The sequence below is a fragment of the Ostrea edulis genome, chromosome 5 (assembly GCF_947568905.1).
Source record: "Ostrea edulis chromosome 5, xbOstEdul1.1, whole genome shotgun sequence".
NCBI classification, from domain to species: domain Eukaryota; kingdom Metazoa; phylum Mollusca; class Bivalvia; order Ostreida; family Ostreidae; genus Ostrea; species Ostrea edulis.
Window position 1 is genome coordinate 462809 of NC_079168.1, and position 19737 is coordinate 482545.

General features: G+C 36.6%; 1 protein-coding gene and 1 long non-coding RNA gene across 4 annotated transcripts in view; one reads left to right on the plus strand and one right to left on the minus strand.

The window, feature by feature from the left end:
• The window catches only part of LOC125649424 (uncharacterized), a 41337-nt gene that overhangs the window by 20191 nt on the left and 1409 nt on the right, over positions 1–19737 (minus strand). The window contains exons 2-10 of one of the 3 annotated variants that reach the window (XM_048876969.2): positions 18377–18550; positions 12252–12357; positions 7102–11348; positions 6896–6973; positions 6625–6804; positions 6309–6373; positions 5934–6041; positions 2936–2999; positions 2569–2640 (exon numbers count right to left, since the gene is read on the minus strand). In XM_048876969.2, coding sequence (XP_048732926.2) covers positions 2569–2640; positions 2936–2999; positions 5934–6041; positions 6309–6373; positions 6625–6804; positions 6896–6973; positions 7102–11348; positions 12252–12357; positions 18377–18500 — 5044 coding nt within the window. In that variant the 5' untranslated portion in view covers positions 18501–18550. Of the gene's footprint in view, positions 1–2568; positions 2641–2935; positions 3000–5933; positions 6042–6308; positions 6374–6624; positions 6805–6895; positions 6974–7101; positions 11349–11804; positions 11881–12251; positions 12358–18376; positions 18551–19737 lie in introns of those variants that run through there. The other 2 variants (XM_048876970.2, XM_048876971.2) reach the window with 2 other exon arrangements.
• Positions 227–1147, plus strand: LOC130055183 (uncharacterized). Its single transcript, XR_008803469.1, has 2 exons — positions 227–620; positions 847–1147. It is a non-coding gene; the product is annotated as an uncharacterized LOC130055183 (long non-coding RNA).

Sequence of the window (19737 nt, forward strand, 5' to 3'; positions counted from 1 at the left end):
TGGACTACCATTCATTGATACTAGAAATGGACTACCATTCATTGATAACTAGAGATGGACTACCATTCATTGATAACTAGAGATGGATTACCATTCATTGATAACTAGAGATGGACTACCATTCATTGATACTAGAGATGGACTATGATTCATTCATACATGCCAACTTTCCCGATTTAGGCGGGATCTTCCCGATTTTACCCTCCGGTCCCGCTTTCCTGATCGGGAAAGCAAAATTACCCTAAAATCCCGATTTGAAATTTTTTCCGACCAAAATTTCCGATTTCACGATTGAAAACGAGTTTGAAAGCGGGATAATCGTGAAATCTCGTGACCAGAATTGGAAATCCCGCGTCATTTCTGAACTGGCCAATCAGAAATCGGGACAATAGTCAGCCATTGCTGTTTACCTGTGTCGCATGGCCTGGTGTTGGGTTGGTCTGCCTGTGTCGGGGTGTTTATTGGACAGTACGAAGCATGTTTTGATAGTAATTAATCGGGAAGACGGATTTCAAATGGACATATCCTTTACACAAACGTGAATGACAACGATGCTAGTGTCACCACCAAACAATCGGACATTCCGCCTCTCGCTGACAGCATCCAAAATTTGCAATAAGGTACGTCAAGTATATATTTTTTCCAACTATAATAATATAGGCTATCCAAATCTATCCGTCTATATCGATGTATTATATAGTCTATATAGTGTAGTATTCATTAAATATACTTTGTGATGCATAATTCGCACAAGTCTGTACTGAATTTTTTATTTAGCAAGTAGCCTTAATTTACAAGTAAAACGGAATATTTTGATGTGGTTTTTTTTCCTGGTAATTATTTCAGATGTCATGTGCAAAGGTTTTGTTCGCAAACTTCATAGCAGGGCAGATCACTCCTTTTTTGGTTGCAATGCAGATTATTCCACCAGTCTCTGCAAGCCCATGTTTACAGACAAGCAAGATCGCCTTTGCAGTCGTACCTAAATGCATGTGCTTTCATTTAAATTTTGATATATAGACCGGCCAATGTTTATTGTATGGTGTAAAAGGATGCAACCTTAAATATTATTTGATATTATGTATGTGACTTGTTGGAGAAGATTTTTTGCTGAATAGATGATTTTAATAAAATATTAATGTATATCTTTCAAAGTTTTTTTTATATAGTTAATGGTCAGACACATTTGATGTTGTGTTAATATATGATACATTAACAATGATTTGATTGATATTTTATTTGAAAGGACAAATATTTATTTTCATGCTAAAATGTCGTGAATTTTGAGCTTTGAAAAAAGGTCGTCGCGCGCAAAATCCCCCATGGGGATTTTTAAAAGTTGGCATGTATGTTCATTGATAACCAGAGACAAGATTAAGAGTTGGGCAAACATGAATGACAGGTTGTATTGGCAAAGTAGTTGTATATTATAAAAAGATATCGATATCAAATAAATAATTCCCATGTTATAAATGGATGTAATCAAAAATTAATTCAATTTCAATTTTGCTTCACGAGAATTTGGCTTCACTTGTTTGGCAAGCTGTTTTTGGCTATATTTAGATCTAAAACTTCATAGTTATTTCGGATTTCAAACATTTCGGTTGAGCATCACAGAAGAGACATTATTTGTCGAAATGCACATCTGGTGCATCAAAATTGGTACCGTATAAGTTTTACATTAACTAGAAATTTTATGGTTGCATTTAATTATACCATTCATGTAGTTAATTCCATAAATATCATAATTTGCATTGCAAATGAACACAAGATTTTATAATCAGCATGGGTAACTTCTCGCGATTTTACAAACAAATTTCAATTTTCGCTTTTCAGAAGGAATCTAAAATAGAGCATCTGAAGCCATGAACAAGTTCTGTTGATATATCACTTATAATAACCTGGTAAGACATCTAAAGGTTATCCTGATTCAGTATAAGTAAAGGGGAACATAGCAGTTTTGTTGTAGCATTTGGACCACGACTTTGAAAGTGAAAGTGAAAGTTATATGCTGCATTCAAATACACAAGGGTATGAACTACAGCGCCTCACTCCTGCATACTTTTCATGAAGCGCTAACGTGTTTTATGAAGTATCCTGGTGATATGAAGCATTGCTGTTCATGCCCTCATGAATTTTCCAAAATGAAATTAATTTTTCATATTTCCTAGGCACCTGATCCCACTTCTGGTATTTCCAGGGGCCTATGTTTGCCCAACTCATTATTTTGTATTCCTTGTGGGAGTTATGAGATTGATCACTGTTCATCATCTTTGCTTTTCATTTACATCCTATTTTCATCTCCGTCAGAATCCCAGTCATTAAAACAGGCGTACTATATATTTATCAAGATTCATACACGCATTGTTCACAACTGCACTGCATTCATGAGAAAAATGCCTATCATTACCATTTGTAAAGATATCAAAGGCAAAAATATTGGAAATAAAAATAAAATCTTGTATCTACAGACAGATGGACAAGGTGATTACAGTATATACCCCTACAACTTCATTGCAGGGTTTATAACAATGTGGATACATGGTCAACTGAGGAGATCTAGAGTACCTTTCGTTAGTTCTTCCAACCTGACTCGCTCATGGGCAGCATGCTGATCAAAGACCACGATCAAACCTGTACCTACAAGTTACTGTATTCATTAGCACAAGTTATGGTATTCATTAGTACAAGTTACTGTAATCATAAGCAAAAGTTACTGTAATCATTAGTACACGAAATAAATTATCATGAACTTCTCTAACTTTATGAGTTACAGCTTTATACTTACTAGGAGACAAATTCTCTGTTTTCATGCTGAGTTACAGCCGTATACTTACTAGGAGATGAATTCTCTGTTTTCATGCTGAGTTACAGCTTTATACTTACTAGGAGATGAATTCTCTGTTTTCATGCTGAGTTACAGCTGTATACTTACTAGGAGACGAATTCTCTGTTTTCATGAGGCACGTGATGAATTTTCTATCCATCTGCCCTAACACCTGTAATTTTAACAATAGTTGATGCAAGTTTCTCATACATGTACATTTCACTCATGAAGATCTACACTTGGATCCAGGATAGCTAGCTCAGGGGCAGTCTGGGTGACCCTTCACATGAATTATGAATTTACTACATACAGATATGTTTAAAACTCTCCTAATCTCGCTGGAAGGGTTAGACTTACAAATTCGAAAATCTATCGCCCAATGACTGGTACACACTGAGCTCTAGTTTTTCATACCTTGAGTTTTCAGGACCCCCCCCCCTACCATTATTTAACTTGCTATGGTATGGTTACCTCTTTCAATTTCACCTACAGTATAGCACAGATAGAACAGATAATATAGCAGTACACAGTAACATTGTGCTGTCATGCCTTAGCTGACAAAGTCGCTTATTGAATATAATTTTTCAACGCGAGACTTTCTAGATTAAGGAAGTTAGCTCCTGAGCTTTTGAGCACAATTGTGCAGGATGTTACAACTAAGTATTTACTGGTTCAATACTGATCCCATTGGTGTAAACATATTACACATCTATTACTGAACCCTATCCAGTTGAAAAAAATTGTATCAATTGAAATTTTGAAAGGGTTTTGCAGAGACTATATTTTGTGGCGGAAGGATTCATTAATCAAAAAGTTCTAAATCTGTGTGATAATACAGTTTCTGTTTCATCTAATATATCTTTTATTTTTATACTCCTATACGTGTATTTCAATTTATAATTCATGATACAAGTAGTTGAGACTTGGAACTATATCAAATGTTGTAATTCATAAATTTAGTTGATATATTTTTCCAAATAGAACACCAATTCTTAAAATAGTTTAAATTAATTTACTCGAAATTTGCATAAAAATTCAATATTTTTGTCAATTCAAAAATTTGGTCTCCAACAACCCTGTTTTAGTTTCATTTTAAATTTTAAGACAAGACCTTCAAAATTATGTGAAATTTTAGAAATAAACATTACCAGTACTCCTAATATGTCTTTTTAAACTCACAAATTTGATATAAATTTTTTCATGTATCAAGTGCAAAAAGGTCATTATTAATTTTCATTAATTGTATTAAACTTTTTTTTTATCTGTAATGTTAGAAGACAGGCTTATGCAATGATTGATTTCTGTTGCTTATACTGTGTTGACACCAACAGACATATCAAATTTAATTGAATAAATTTTAAGTTCAAAAAGGTCATGTTTCGAACACGGTAGCTCAATAACAAGCATTGCGACCCCAGTTTTTCTTTTCAATTTCCTAATTCTCCTTCAATGTAGAAATCAAAAATAAACTTCCCAAAAACTTGACATTACTCCAAATGTCAGGTGCGAACCACTTCAATAAAAAAACATTACAGATTTTGTACAGAAGAAAGAAAATTAGTGTGGTGTTGGTTGACAACCAATATTTCAATAATTAGACTGACTCAGAGGAAATTACAGCTTTTAACATTAACTTGGTATAGTAAAGAGGCAAGTAATTTCAATGTAATGTGATGAATATTTCATCAGACTTGATAATTTCTGAGAAAAGCTTCTTCTTTACAGACAATTGTCTGACATTAGTATGACCCCCACCTCTAAGGTAAACAGCATTGCTTGATATACTTATCTTAAAAATAACGCAACTTTTGTCATCACAGTTCAAGCACTTCACACGGGCCTGTCACTTTAATGTGGAATATAGCTTTTTAGACACCTGTGTTGAATTCTAATAGCTGGTTAAAGCTAGATAGAGAAATAATTTTGACACACCCTGTATTATTAGGGAATCTCACTGTAGTACTTAAAACAGTACAGAGGCCATTCAAAAGTGTGTATCTGTATACGAATAGCAAAACAACTACAGTAAAGCATGCTTATAACAAACATGCTTAAAACAAATTCATACTTATAGCGAAATGACATTTATTCCTCTAAGAGAGAAAATGACAAAAATTTTATTGGATATCATAAAGTTTGGTTATAATGAACTGTTTTTCGCTGCCCCTGGAGGTTTGCTATAACCATGTTTTACTGTACAATGAAGAGCAACTAGGTGTAAATACAAATATAATTTGTTTTTGTTCAAAACAAATGTCTCCTCAGCTCCCCAAATTGAAAGTGTTCCAAATTACAACCCCCTCCCCTTAATATACTGCATGGTATGGAGGAGAAAGCATGAGCAGTAATATAGACATTATGAACTGCATTCTGTGCATCGATGAAAAAGATGGAGAAAAGATTCAACATCGACGTAACCAATGTCATTGTTGTATATGACTTATGCTGAAGTACCAGTCGGAAAGTGAACATACCCTTGTACATGAAAAAGCAATCATAAAACACTCCTCTTTGATCCATTGTAAATTGTAGGAATATACATGTAATAGATCCCTGATCAGAACAAAGTGAATATCATTAAACGATAATGAGGTAATGTACAAAGTTTCAAGGCTATCCGATAAGCCATATAGGAGGAGAAGTGTTTACAAACTATTTTACATCCTCCACCCCTCATAGATCAACCATGGAAAATAATTGGATCCCCACATTCCAACAGTATGCAAATCTACAAATGGCAATGAGGCATGGTACAAAGTTTAAAGTCTATCGGATAAGCCATACAGGAGGAGAAGCGTTCACAAGATTTGTGACAGACAGACGGATGGACGAACGGACAGAGAGTACAAAAACAAGATGTCTCTCTCTGAAAGAGGGAAGATGTAAATAGGACATCAAACCTGAGGCAGTTTATACCACACTCATACAAACGCAACATTGAGTTATAACACCCACTCACTCTGTTGTAACAGGAGAATCATGTAAACATAAGTAAAGGGGAAAAACTCTCAGAGTAAATGCAGTTTGACTAGAAGATAAAGTCACCAAATCTCATGAACAAGGAAAATGGTTTGATGCTGTGCATGAATAAAAGGTTCACACTGACCTCTACAGTTTTCAACATGTCCTTGGTAAATGTACAGGGATTAAGAGACCGCTGTGCTCTGCTGGCCCCAGGTGTTCTCTCCTTCAGAATCTCTGCATTCAGTATCTCCTGTAACAAAAAGCTCATTAATTCCAAGGAGAAAATGAAATGTCCATAATGCAGTTCTCCAGGAGAGGTGGTATTAATCACTATACTCAAATATAGACACGGGAAAACCCAACCTAGTGACTTAAAGTGTATTCCTGAAAGATCCTCTCATTTACATTAACAGAATTTAAAGGATTTAATCAAACAATTGTTGACTTCTGATATCAGACTATCACTTGAAGTGTCAACCTCATCGAAAGTTTATATAAATAGTCTTACCATACTTACCATATCTGGTCTAGGAAACACGGGATTTTCCCACTCCTTGAACAGATCTGCTACACTTTGCCCTGCTAGAATAGATACATATTGTAGACAGAGGGAAAAACATGAACAGGTGTAATGCTACACTATTATCATCGAATAATTTTGCGAGAGGCATCACTCACAAAATAAAATTATTTGCTTTTAATTTTCTGTTGTTAAAATACATGTAAGAGCTCTTGATTTGACATGTACAAGTCATTTAACCACATGCAGTACTCGCGTAAAATTAGGAATCTACAGTTACTGTAAAGAAAATGGTGAGAAGCCTGACGATCACCTTTAGAAGTTTCCATTGCTGTAGTCTTGTCCTTCCACTTGACAGAAGACATCTCATCGTCTGCGTCGAAATGTTCCTCTATCATTGCCCGGACTGACGACGTTATAGACGGGCAGCTGGTGCCTGCTCTTTTCACCAGTCGTCTACACTGGAGAGGTTCTCTTGCCTCTACGTTATCACCTGTACAATAAAAACACAACAGGATCCATTCATTGTATCTACATGCCCAGACCGATACTACAAAAGTTTACTGACAGGAAAACTAACTCACCTTCGTCGTCTTCGTTTGGAATTAATTTCTCATTGGTAACAGTGTGACCAGTATTCTTATTAACAAAAACATCTCGTCCTGTGAAGTAAACGAGAAACATTTCAAACAAAAAATGCCAAGCTTCCAAAGATAGGTAATGGCATTGTCATGAGTAGTTTAATAGTATATGTGTTATGTCATGCTCTTTCAGTCATTTAAATAGATACCTGTCTTTTTATCAGCTATTCTAATCCAGGTCTTTGGCGGCGCCTCATCCGTTACCCTTTCACAGCCAACATCCATTTCCAAAAGATCTTCATCTGCTACTTCTGACCATGGACTAGATACACCACATTCAGCAGAATCATGATTACTGCAGGTGTCTTTGGTAGAACATGAGGGTATGTGACTGCGTGCATCTTTTGTAGAACCTGTGAATATGCGTTTGTGTGTGTCTAAGACAGAGTCATGGGCTATGTGACTATGTGTGTCTTTGGTAGTGTTGGGGGGTGTATGACTATGTGTGTCTTTGGTAGTGTTGGGGGGTGTATGACTATGTGTGTCTTTGGTAGTGTTGGGGGGTGTATGACTATGTGTGTCTTTGGTTGTGTCGGGGGTTATGGGACTATGTGTGTCTTTGGTAGGGTCAGTGGGTATGTTCTCATCTGTTTTGGTCTCCACTATCTCGACACCTAGGGATCTCCGATTATCTACATGCACGGTTGGAGTACTGTTACCACATTCACTGGATTCATACTTTTGTGTCGAATGATCTGCCACTTGTGAATGCGTGTCACAGGGTTCACTGTCCACTATCAGCTGTGTAGTTTCAGACAAAGAAACATCTGGTACAGTCATAAAGTCATTATTTTGCGCTTTTGAATTTTCTTCACAGGTTGAGCAGCTTGATCCTAGTGAAAACCACTTAGAAAAACCATCACCTTCACAACTACTTGAAGACTGGTCACCTGTCTCTGGTTTGTCAGTCACTTCTCCCAAGACTCTTGACAATGTCAAGCTCATTGGAATTTCACTGCATTCAGAAGTTGATGCATCACACTTGAGATTCTGTTCACTCACTTCTTTCTCCAATTTTCCATCATCCATGGAGGATCCGGAGTAGGCTAGACTATGGGATAGTTCATGATCTGGATCCAAATCCGGAGAAAATCCCTCTGATCCAGTAGGAGAACAACAGGTCCTTTGTTCAAACTTTGGGACGGTTAGGTCTGAATTGGGAGTATTTGGTGTATTTTCTCCACTTCTGGTGCCATTAACTGAAGAAAAACTAAATCCCAGGGAATCGACTAAAGACAGGTTTAATTTCACTCGACTCGGCTCCTGGATTTCCTTTGAAAAGTCTGAATCAAATGTTAGATTGGTGGGAATGAATTCTTGAGAATCGTCAATGTGCCAGAAAGGTTCAGATTCTGGTACACATTGTTTTCCTTCATTATTAGTCTTCACCCTCCTAATGGAGGTCACTATATCATCCAGCGTTTCATCACAAAATAAATTGCAATCAATATCCAACATGTTCCTGTTTGGAGCATTATCAGAATCAACAGCTGCATCCAATATACATCTTGAATCAGCAGTCAATCCATTTAAACGGTTTTCAGAATTGCACGGAGTATCATCGATATCTACAATAAACGGATCCTTCAAATGACAGTTCGGTTTTGATTTTGGTTTCTCAAATGAATCTTTATCCCTCTTAGCTGATGCACATGCCTGTTTGTGCGACTGATTCAAGTAAACATTTCTGGGAGGCCATATTTCAAAATCTTTTATGTTATTCCTGGTTTCAAACTTTTCCGATACATTTTGAGAAACATTTTCTGTCTCTGTTTGCATTTTGTTGTAATCTTGTGCTGTTTGCAGCATGCCTGCAGTATAAATGAACTTCCTCTCCTCGGAAAGTTTGCTGTTTTTTCCAGCCTCTGATTCAGTCTCAAATTTCAACTGCAATCCTTGCTGAAGAGAACCAGGGATGGTCAATTCCTCCAAATCCGAGTACATAGAAAAGAATTTACCCTTTGGCAGAGTAGAATCAGGTTTATTGGAGGACCTTTCATCGTTCTCTGTTTCCATCGAGTCAGACGATATATTTCTTTGAGTCATTCTGGGCAGTTTCGCTGCCGTGGAGTCTGCCATGTCTTTGCTTGCCCTTTTGCTTGTCTGTTTGGTTACATGGTTGCTTTCTGTCTGTACGGCTACATGGTTGCTCTCTACACTGAGTGATTCCTGGTGATCTGATCTGAAGTTTACTTCAGACTGCAATTCCTGATCCTTATCATTATCTAGTAGTTTATGGTTAGATTTAACAGCTTTGGAATCAAGGTCTGAACAAGGTATTCTTTCTGATGTAGTGGAACGTGTTCTTCCACTTGTGCATGCTTCACACATTTCAATATCACTATCACAATGCTGGCATGCCATGCTGAAGGCTCTCTTTGGCTTTTGACAAATATCAATCTGTTTTTCATCCAGTGATTTGCGAGTATACTTGGGTCCTACAGCTCTTCCGCTATCACTTGCTGATATTTCTCCATTAGCTGTTGTTGTGGAACTGTTTTTGGAATATGGAACAGCAACATGACTATCAGATGTGGTACCATTTGGCACAGAAATGTTTTGAACCACTGATCGTTGCTTATGAACCACTGACTGTTGCTTATGACTGAAAGATTGTCCCATGGGTGACAGAGAATTTCTGCTTTTTGTTGGACAGTCATGATCAGAGACATGTTCTGCAATGTCTGTTAGGTGCGGACGCCTTCCATTTCTTTCACAAGACTTTGATTCCATGCGCTTTGCCTTGCTCTTTCTTAAGCGTAGTTTTTCTGCCAAAGAAAGCTTTCGTGATGAGCGTTCTCCACTATTCCTTGAACTTAGGAGACTTTTACGGAATGCTGAGAGAGTGGAATTTCCACCTGGAGAGATATGTGGAGTAGTAATGCATATGTAATTTCTCCTGGCGTTCACCTCAGGCATTTTATCTTGGGATAGGGAATCTGTTCTGCGGAAGTCCAGTGGATCCTCCATATCATAATCTTGTAAGCTATCTTCCATGTCTGCCTGCACATCTCCTATGCCTGCCTGTACTTGACTGTCACACACTTTCTTGTGAAGAATTATTGGCGGTTCTTTTCTCTCTGTTCTATTTATCAGCGGGGTTTTAAAATCCTTAACTTTGCTATCCTGTCCATTTGTTCTACACTTAACTTCCTCTTTAGTGCAGTTTTCGATATCACATGACACTAAAGATTTTTCCTCTTCAGTATCCACAAAAAAATGTTCAACTGCAGAATCTTCTTGAATATCAGTCTGTAAACAAACCGACTGAGGTGCTGCTTCTTCATTTGAGTCACTTGCCTGGTTTGTAGAAGAATTGGAAGGATAAATATCTTCATTGCCAGTATTTTTAGGGGACGGATCACTAATGATTCCTATATTTTCTTCGTGATAAAAATCCTTTTTTCTCCTTACCAGCTTGGATGACATTCCGGCACGGATTTTATTTGTGTGAATCTCACTGCCTACAGTACCAACAGAAGCTTCAACTGGTGTCTCCTCAAACAACTCTTTCTCACTTGAACTGTGTTTTGGACTAAAAGAATCTCCTTTGGATAAAAGAAGGTTCTCCTTAACAAGAAATGACTGGACAAGTTTCTCTAAGCTATCTCTTAAACTTTCCCAGTGTTTAAATTGTACAAGAGTCTTGGCTGGTTCAAATGTAATATCGTATTCAGTTAAAACACAGTCCACAAGAACAACAAAAATTGGATACCGATCTACATGCTTTGTGGGGCTATCCTCCAGCAGAGCTTTAGCATAAGTAGTTTTAGTTTTGACAATGAGAGACTTTCCCAAAAGACTGTTAAGTAATTTGCTGATATCAGTCTTCAAAACCAGTCTTTTGTTTACATACACAAACTGATGGTCTTTCCGGGAGCTGCCTTCTTTTCCTAAATAAGCTTGAATTTTGAAGTAATCATTCTCAGCCTTCATTTCACAAAGACACTTTGACTTTGCTGCCCCAAACAAACTTGTGAATGTGTTGAGCAAGGAATTAGTTTTGTGTGTCTGCATAACAACCTGCCCCGAACTGTCGTTCCGCAGACTGACCGAGACGCTGGACTGGACTAAGGCTATGGCCTCCAATCTCTGTCTGATCTTCTCAAACTCCAGATTCTCGTTTGCATGTTTCTGTCGGACAGGAAAGTTGTAAAACAAATCATGGGCTGTCACAGTTGTTCCCACACTGGGGCGAGGAACAATGGATTCTATGACAGGAAGAGGGTCTCCATTTCGGAACAGCTTGCAGTAAGAAAGTTGGGAGAATTTGGTCCTGGAGACAATCTCCAACACTGCAGATATCTCCCGCAGACTGGCCACGGCTTCGCCACGGTAACCAAAATAGCCCAAGTTGTCCAGGTCACTAACCGCGTGGCACTTGCTCGTGTAATATCTACAAAATAATGATAAATCCATCACACATTAAATCAAAACTATTAAACATTAAATTAAAATTCATTATACATTAAATCAAAATCTGTTATACATTAAATCAAAATCCATTATACATTAAATCAACTCTATTAGATCAGAATATGTGTACAGCAATTTTACAACTGTCTCTAGCAAAACTTGAAGATTAATTGCAGAGAGACAGCAATAATGAGAAAGGTGACTAAAACATGGACTGGACACATATTCATTTTTTACTCATCTCGATTCTCATGACAAAAGACTATATTTGGCTGATTTAAAAGTAGCAGACTGAGTTTTCGTTATACATGTAACATGCTAGGAGAGTCAGTAAAACAGATGTTTGCAACGGTTAAATCAGCACCAACACCTGCCAGTAACAGATGAGAAGATGGTTATTCCCATTCTAATACAACGGTTAAATCAGCACCAACACCTGCCAGTAACAGATGAGAAGATGGTTATTCCCATTCTAATAACCTTGTTATCCCCAGGCACTCCGTACATTCCTTGACCAAATAAACATAAAAGAATATGAAAATAGTTTGTGAGCGTTAATGCTGATATAATAGTCAGAAATGTCACGTTGCTACTCAATCAAAGTGCAAAAGACATAAAAGTTGCATTAGTATTATAATTATTAACCAGAATTCTGATCACCAATTGCTTGATGTATTACTATTAAAGTGCTACATGTTCTATATGTATTGAACTCTGACCTCTCTGCCACTGTTTGTAAGCGCTACATGTTCTATGATAAGCATTGAACTCTGACCTCTCTGCCACTGTAAGTGCTACATGTTCTATGATAAGTATTGAACTCTGACCTCTCTGCCACTGTTTGTAAGTGCTACATGTTCTAAGATAAACATTGAACTCTGACCTCTCTGCGACTGTTTCCAGGTCAGCTTTCTGTATTCCGTGTCCATTATCAAACACCTGAACCTTGAAGTAGGACATGTCCACCCTTACCGCAATACATGTTGCACCTAAAACCAATCCAAGTAAGCTAATCAGGAATAAAAAAAACCAACATATTAATTAATAATTAGATTATAAACCCATTATCAATATTACAAGTATTTAAGAACTGAACAAGATGTGTTTGTGAAACACAAATGCCCCCGATAATGGCCAAGGTCACAAGGGCAAATATCTTGGTACCAGTAGAAAGATCTTGTCAAAAGAAATGATCATGTACAATATGAAAGCTCTAATATTTACCATTTAGAAGTTATGACCGATGTAAAAAAATTAAATTAAAAGTGGGTCAAATGTCAAGGTCAAAAGGTTCAATACCCATGGAAAGGTATTGTCACAAGGAATACTCATGTGAAATATCAAAGCTCTATCACTTATTGTTCAAAAGTTATTAGCAAGGTTAAAGTTTTCAAAAAGTAGGTCAAACTCCAAGGTCAAGGTCACGGGGTCAAAAATATTGGTACCCACGAAAGGCCTTGTCACAAGGAATACTCATGTGAAATATCAAAGCACTATCAGCAAGGTTAACGTTTTCAAAAAGTAGGTCAAACTCCAAGGTCAAGGTCATGCGGTCAAAAATGTTGGTACCCACGGAAAGGCCTTGTCACAAGGAATACTCATGTAAAATATCAAAGCTCTATCACTTACTGTTCAAAAGTTATCAGCAAGGTTAATGTTTTCAAAAAGTAGGTCAAACTCCAAGGTCAAGGTCACGGGGTCAAAAATGTTGGTACCCACGGAAAGGTCTTGTCACAAGGAATACTCATGTGAGATATCAAAGCTTTATCACTTACTGTTCAAAAGTTATTAGCAAGGTTAAAGTTTCAGACAGAATGACAGACAGGACAAAAACAATATGCCCCCTGATCTTCGATCTCGGGGGCATAAAAATATTTTAACAAGGATTAGCTCTGTTGTACATGTACATGTTATGTAAGAAATCAATTTCACTTCCATGATCAGCTGTCTTCAAGGGGATATAACCTTATAGATTAAAACAAGAGATGTTTGTAAAACACATATGCCCCCCCCACCCCCCCCCCCCCCCACCCCCCATGGTGCAAAATTGAAAAGGGTTATACACACACACATCATTTAATTATGTTCCCCAAACAAAGTTTGGGAACATATTGTTTTTACTCTGTTTCTTATTATTAGGGTCATCCGTCTTCAGCGGAAGACCCTTCTATTATTCTATTGTTGATTTTTCACTTTTCTTATTAAGGTCTTCCGTCTCCTGCGGAAGACCTTACTATTATTGTTCGCGTTCTTCTTCTTCATTATTAAGGTCTTCCGTCTCCTGCGGAAGACCTTACTATTATTGTTCGCGTTCTTCTTCTTCATTATTATTATTATTATTATTATTTTCCTTGGTAGTACACGCGTTTTTCTCAGCCATTTCTCGATCGATTTTCACGAAATTTTCAGGAAAGATGTCTTTTGGTGACGAGACTTTGCTTGCATAATTTCGTGCTTGACGTCACTTCCGGTCAGGAGTTATCTCTCTTTTAGTGACTTTTTGAAGGGCCTTGTTGTCCACACATCTCCTCCGTTACTTTTGAAGCTAGAGTCTTGAAATTTCTACACAAGATAGAGTAAACATTTTAGAAGATTTGTGGGGGATTCGATTTTACCGGAGGCGATTTGCCTAAACGCTCGCCTGGACCTGAAAAAATGGATGCCAAAATTTTTTTGACCTTTGATCTCCAATATCTTTTTTCTTGCAAATATTTTGTTAAAACATGTAGAACAAAAGTTGTGCACATTTACGAGATCTTTTCGAAAATATCAAGATTTAGGGGCTAGCCCCTTAAATTAGGGATCTAGAAGGGCTCAAAGTCTAGATCAAATATCTCAAAAATCGTTAATATTTTGGTATAAGTCAAAGAATAAAAAATGTTCATCTCAATAATCCAAATCTATTCAGATAAAAATTTAGGTCATATGTTACGTAATAAGGGATTTTAAGGGCCAAAACCATAAATTTTTTACCCCTTGTATCTCGAAAACGACAAATATTTTGAAAAGCAATAAAGAACAAAAGTTGTTCAGAATGATGATCTGAACAATATGCATATTTCGTTTTTACCCTATGTGGCCCCGTTAGGGAGCTACAGTTTGGCCCCTAAAAATTACTTCTAGAAATAACTCGAGAACGGTAAAGAATTTCTAAATACTTGTTGAACAAAAAATGTTTGAAATGTCATGACCTTTCTTACGATATCAAGCAAAAGGGGCCGACCCTTTAAATTAGGGGTTCAGAAGGGTCCAAAGGTTTATGAGAATATCTCAGAAACTATTAATATTTTGTAATAAGTCATTGAAGCGGAAATGTTCATCTAAACGACCTTGTTCTTATCAAATCAAAAAGTAGGTCATATGTTACGTAATAAGGGATTTTAAGGGCCAAAATCATAAATAATTGACGCCTCATATCTTGAAAACGACAAATATTTTGAAAAGCATTATTGAACAAAAGTTGTTCAGAATGATAATCTAAACAATATGTACATTTCATTTTTTCCCTATGTGGCCCCGTTAGGGAGCTACAGTTTGGCCCCTAAATATTTCTTGTAGAGATAACTCGAGAACGGTAAAGAATTTCTAAATACTTGTTGAGCAAAAAATGTTTAAAATGACAAGGCCTTTCTTACGATATCAAGCAAAACGGGCTGGCCCTTTAAATTAGGGGTTCAGAAGGGTCCAAATGTTTTTGAGAATATCTCAGAAACTATTAATATTTTATAATAAGTTGCAGAAGCGGAAATGTTCATCTCAACGAGCTTGATCTTATCAAATCAAAAAGTAGGTCATATGTTACGTAATTAGAGATTTTAAGGGCCAAAATCGTAAATATTTGACGCCTCATATCTTTAAAACGACATATTTTTTGAAAAGCATTCTTGAACAAAAGTTGTTCAATGTGTCATAACCTATCGATCAATATCAAAAAATGGGTCTGTGGGCCTCATGGCTCGCCTGTAGAGTCGATTTTTGTCGATATCAGTCGATTTAAAAAACTTGTAACTGGTAAATATTTTGTAAGGACATATTGAACAAAAGTTGTTCAGTTTATCGAGATCTATCGATTGATATCAAGAAATAGGCCTATGGTCCTAATGGCTCGCCTGTAGAGTCGATTTTTTGTCGATATCGGTCGATCTCAATAACTTTTTACAGGTAAATATTTTGTAAAGACATATAGAACTAAAGTTGTTGAGTCTATAGAGGGTTAACAAATGACATCAAGAAATAGGCCCGCGGGCCTTATGGCTCGCCTGGAGAGTCGAATTTCAAACGAATTTCACCGCAACTTTGCTTCAGAAGCTTATGATATGAAAAATTGATTATATCTAAAGTGTCTTAAAGTCGGAAACTAAATTGGGACTCATTTGTCTTTTTTTTTTTTTTTTTAACTCCGAGTGCATCAACAAATCGGACGGAAGACCTACTCGTTGCTCGCAACGAGATCGTGTCTAGTTATTATTCTTTTTCTCCGGTACTTTTTTGTCCGGTAGTGTTCTCAGAAACTACAGAAAGGATCGATATGAAACTTTCCAGGATGATAGTATAGCGTTTGTAGATGTGCATAGTGATAGTCATTTTGTCTGCACGTGCATGCACGCGCGCGCACGTGCATTGCAATTTTGGTACAAAAAATGGAAAATCAGAATATTAAAGGAAGCGATATAAAACCTAAATAGGATGATAGTATATCATTTGTACATATGAAAAATAATAGTTATTTTGTCAGCACGCGTACGCATGCGCGTGCACGCGCATTACAAAATTTGTACACTAACTTTGGAATCAGTCTAACTTTTTTGTTGTTCATTGAAATGGCTTGAAATTCATATCATAGGTAGATATTGAGACCCTTAACTGATTTGCATGGTCAAAATTACCAATTTGCACGCGCATGCACGTGCGCTTCATTTTGATTGGATAATACTAAAACGTTTGTAACTATCTTATTTATGAAGCGAATGAGATGATATTCACAGCATACGTAGACAATATGAGTATCTATATATTGGTGTAACAAAAAAATGCCAACGCACACGCGCATGCGCATGCAACGGTTTTTAAATGTTCAAATTTTAAAGGACGATAACGTTTTTGTTTTTCATCAAATTATATTGATATTAATGGTTTAGATGTGTCTTGGTACTCCTTACAAATTGCTGTGGTTAGAATTACTGCTCAGCACGTGCATGCACGTGTGCTGAATTCTGATTGGATGATTTTAAAATCGCTATAACTTCCTTATATTTGATGGAAACGTTATGAAATTCACACTGTGGGTATATGATACACATGCCTGTTGAACGACATCAACAAAAATTCGGAATCATACACGCATGCGCGTGCAACGCTTTCTTTCATTTTTGGGTACTGAAATGACCATATTAAACGTACTACATGTAATTAAAGGCTAAAATAAAATGATTTTTTGCTATAGATTCACAAAAACATCATTTTTTAATTGGGGGAGGTTTGGGGAACATATGTAACGGTCCCCGTTACAATTAGAACTAGTTGATAGTAGTATCATCAATTCAAAATATTGAGCAGACAATATCTTCCTAAGTCAAGAGTGAATTGACCATGTGACCTAAATAACAATATGGGTCATCTACTCCTTATGCTGTACCAGTGTACCAAGTTTGGTGTCAATCAAGCAAACAATTCTAAAAATATAGGAAACAAGATATTACTATGTCCAGTTCAACAATTGACTTTTGACCTCAAAATCAATAGGGGTCATCTTCTCTTGAAGACGTACCAGTGTACCAAGTTTGATGTCTGTCAAGCAAAGGGTTCTCAAGATATTGAGCAGACATTATATTCTTAAGTCCAGTTTGACCCTTGACCTTTGACCATGTGACCTCAAAATCAATAGGGGTCATCTTCTCTTGAAGACGTACCAGTGTACCAAGTTTGATGTCTGTCAAGCAAAGGGTTCTCAAGATATTGAGCGGACAGTATATTCCTATGTCTAGTTTGACCCTTGACCTTTGACCATGTGACCTCAAAATCAATGGGGGTCATCTTCTTCTGAAGATGTACTGGCGTACCAAGTTTGATGTCTGTCAAGCAAAGGGTTCTCTAGACATTGAATGGTCAGTATATTCCTATGCCCAGTTTGACCCTTGACCTTTGACCATGTGACCTCAAAATCAATAGGGGTCATCTACTCCTTAGGATGTACCAGTGTGCCAAGTTTGATGTCTTTCAAGCAAAGGGTTCTCAAGATATTGAGCAGACATTATATTCCTATGTCCAGAGTAGATTGACCCTTGGCCTTTGACCTTTTGACCTGAAAAACAATAGGGATCCTCTTCTACTCATAACTAACCCACATATGAAATATCATTATCATCAAGTGAATGGTTCTCAAGATATTGAGCGGACAACACGTGGTCTACAGACCGACCGACAGACAGACCGACCGACCGACAGGTGCAAAACAATATGCCCCCTCTTTTTCAAAGGGGGGCATAATTACATGAATGAAAATTATAGGACATAATCACAGGCAATTATATCGCTGGGGTTTGAATTTACTATTATAGTCTTTAATAGTGAATTGGAACCACAGCGATATAATAGCCTGTGATTGGAACCCAAGCGATATAATTTCCAGTGGATAAGATTAATAATGATGTGTTGTTGAAAACTTTAAAAGTTTGTGTCTGTCTGCAAAATTGAAACTTGAAATCTTAGTTTAAAATTGCTACGAAAAAAATTGATAAACCTGTGGAAATGAAATCCCCAATCTAAAGATTGCCACTTGCCAGCCAAAGAAATTTAACCAAATCTAATAGGGTACACTCTGTACATGAAACCAGATAAAACAAAGAACATAAAAATAAAAAGTGAAAACATAAATCCTGATATTACATTACATTTATGGCATATTTTTTGACAAATTTGTGATGATACTTGTTCCTCCTTAGCTTTAAAACTAGAAAATGATTTCTGATTGTGTTTGTTATCACATTTAAATATTTTTCTACTACAAACCTGCATCAACTGAATTTAAAACCAGCTCTTCTACACATTGTGACACACTGGTCAATGCCACACCAGTCCTGAGGAGGGACTGAAGTCCCAGGGACAGGGGCTGTAGTGTTCTCTTATCATCCATCACAGACCGGACACATACTCACGTAACCTCGTCCTGCTCCATTTTGAAATCTAAAAGATCGAGAAAGAGCAATTCAATATTTCAATGATACCTGCACTTTAACATATCCACAACATGGCTATTTTCAGTTGAACAGATCAAAATTTCTTACGGCTGAAAAACGTAAATCCTAGAATCCCTAATAGGACAAGAATGACCTTAGATGCTGAAAGGAAATGTTTTATGCATTCTTTCAGAGTATACAAACTTACAATCTGGAACTGGGGAGATACAAATGTTCTGTGTTTCTTGATGACAAAGGCATTGTTTCCATTAAAGAAAATATCGAACAAATTCTTACTAAATGGCCGTCATTATAATCGTGTTTCTTACACAATGAGAAACATTTTGATACATGATACAAAGTACAGAGTAGAATGTAAAATTATCAGTCAGTCTGGCTACCTGGAAAAGCAGCCAGCCCTGACATGTGTCATTTAGTCCTCATCGTAGGAGGATAGTACCAAATTAAATTTTTTCTTCCATTTCTTCTCATCATGCAGTCTCTCTCTTCTTTGGATTTTTTATCCGTGTTTTGTAATTTTTTTGTGATGAAGTAAACTTTGATAGAGATGATTACTGTCATTTTTACAATGATTTGGACATAATTGTGAACTGAAAAAATATCATCCATATTAGAATATAAAAGCAACAAAACAATGTAGTCTTGAATAAATCTAAGAGGATGTTAATTAATTGTTTTCAATTTGTTAACCTGTCATTATAAAGGTTGTTCACCTGTGAAATATATTGATAAGATAAAACATGCATAGTTTGCTTTGATTATATAACATTAGCAAACATTTAATGGATGATTTATAGTAAGGCTTGAACATGTCAGGATTTAAAGAGAAACTAATCACCTGTTCCTTTTTTATTCATGCAGTCAGAACACCAATTATCAATTATCTTTATTTTAAGAAATATCTATTTCTCTAAATAGTAATAGATCAGCAACTGATGATAAAAATAAAATACAGTTTGTATAAAATTAAGTCTAGCACACTATAGATCAGTCCATTTCATCAAGGAAAATGGTAATATATATATATTACATATTCTGTTCTACAGTGTGATAAAGAGTTATCTCCCTCACGATCCTATCTGCATCTACCATATAACAAGTATAATGCTAATAAGAATTCCTGCTGAAGCCTCAAGTTCATCATGTATCCTGTCTGAGATTTCAAACAGGCAC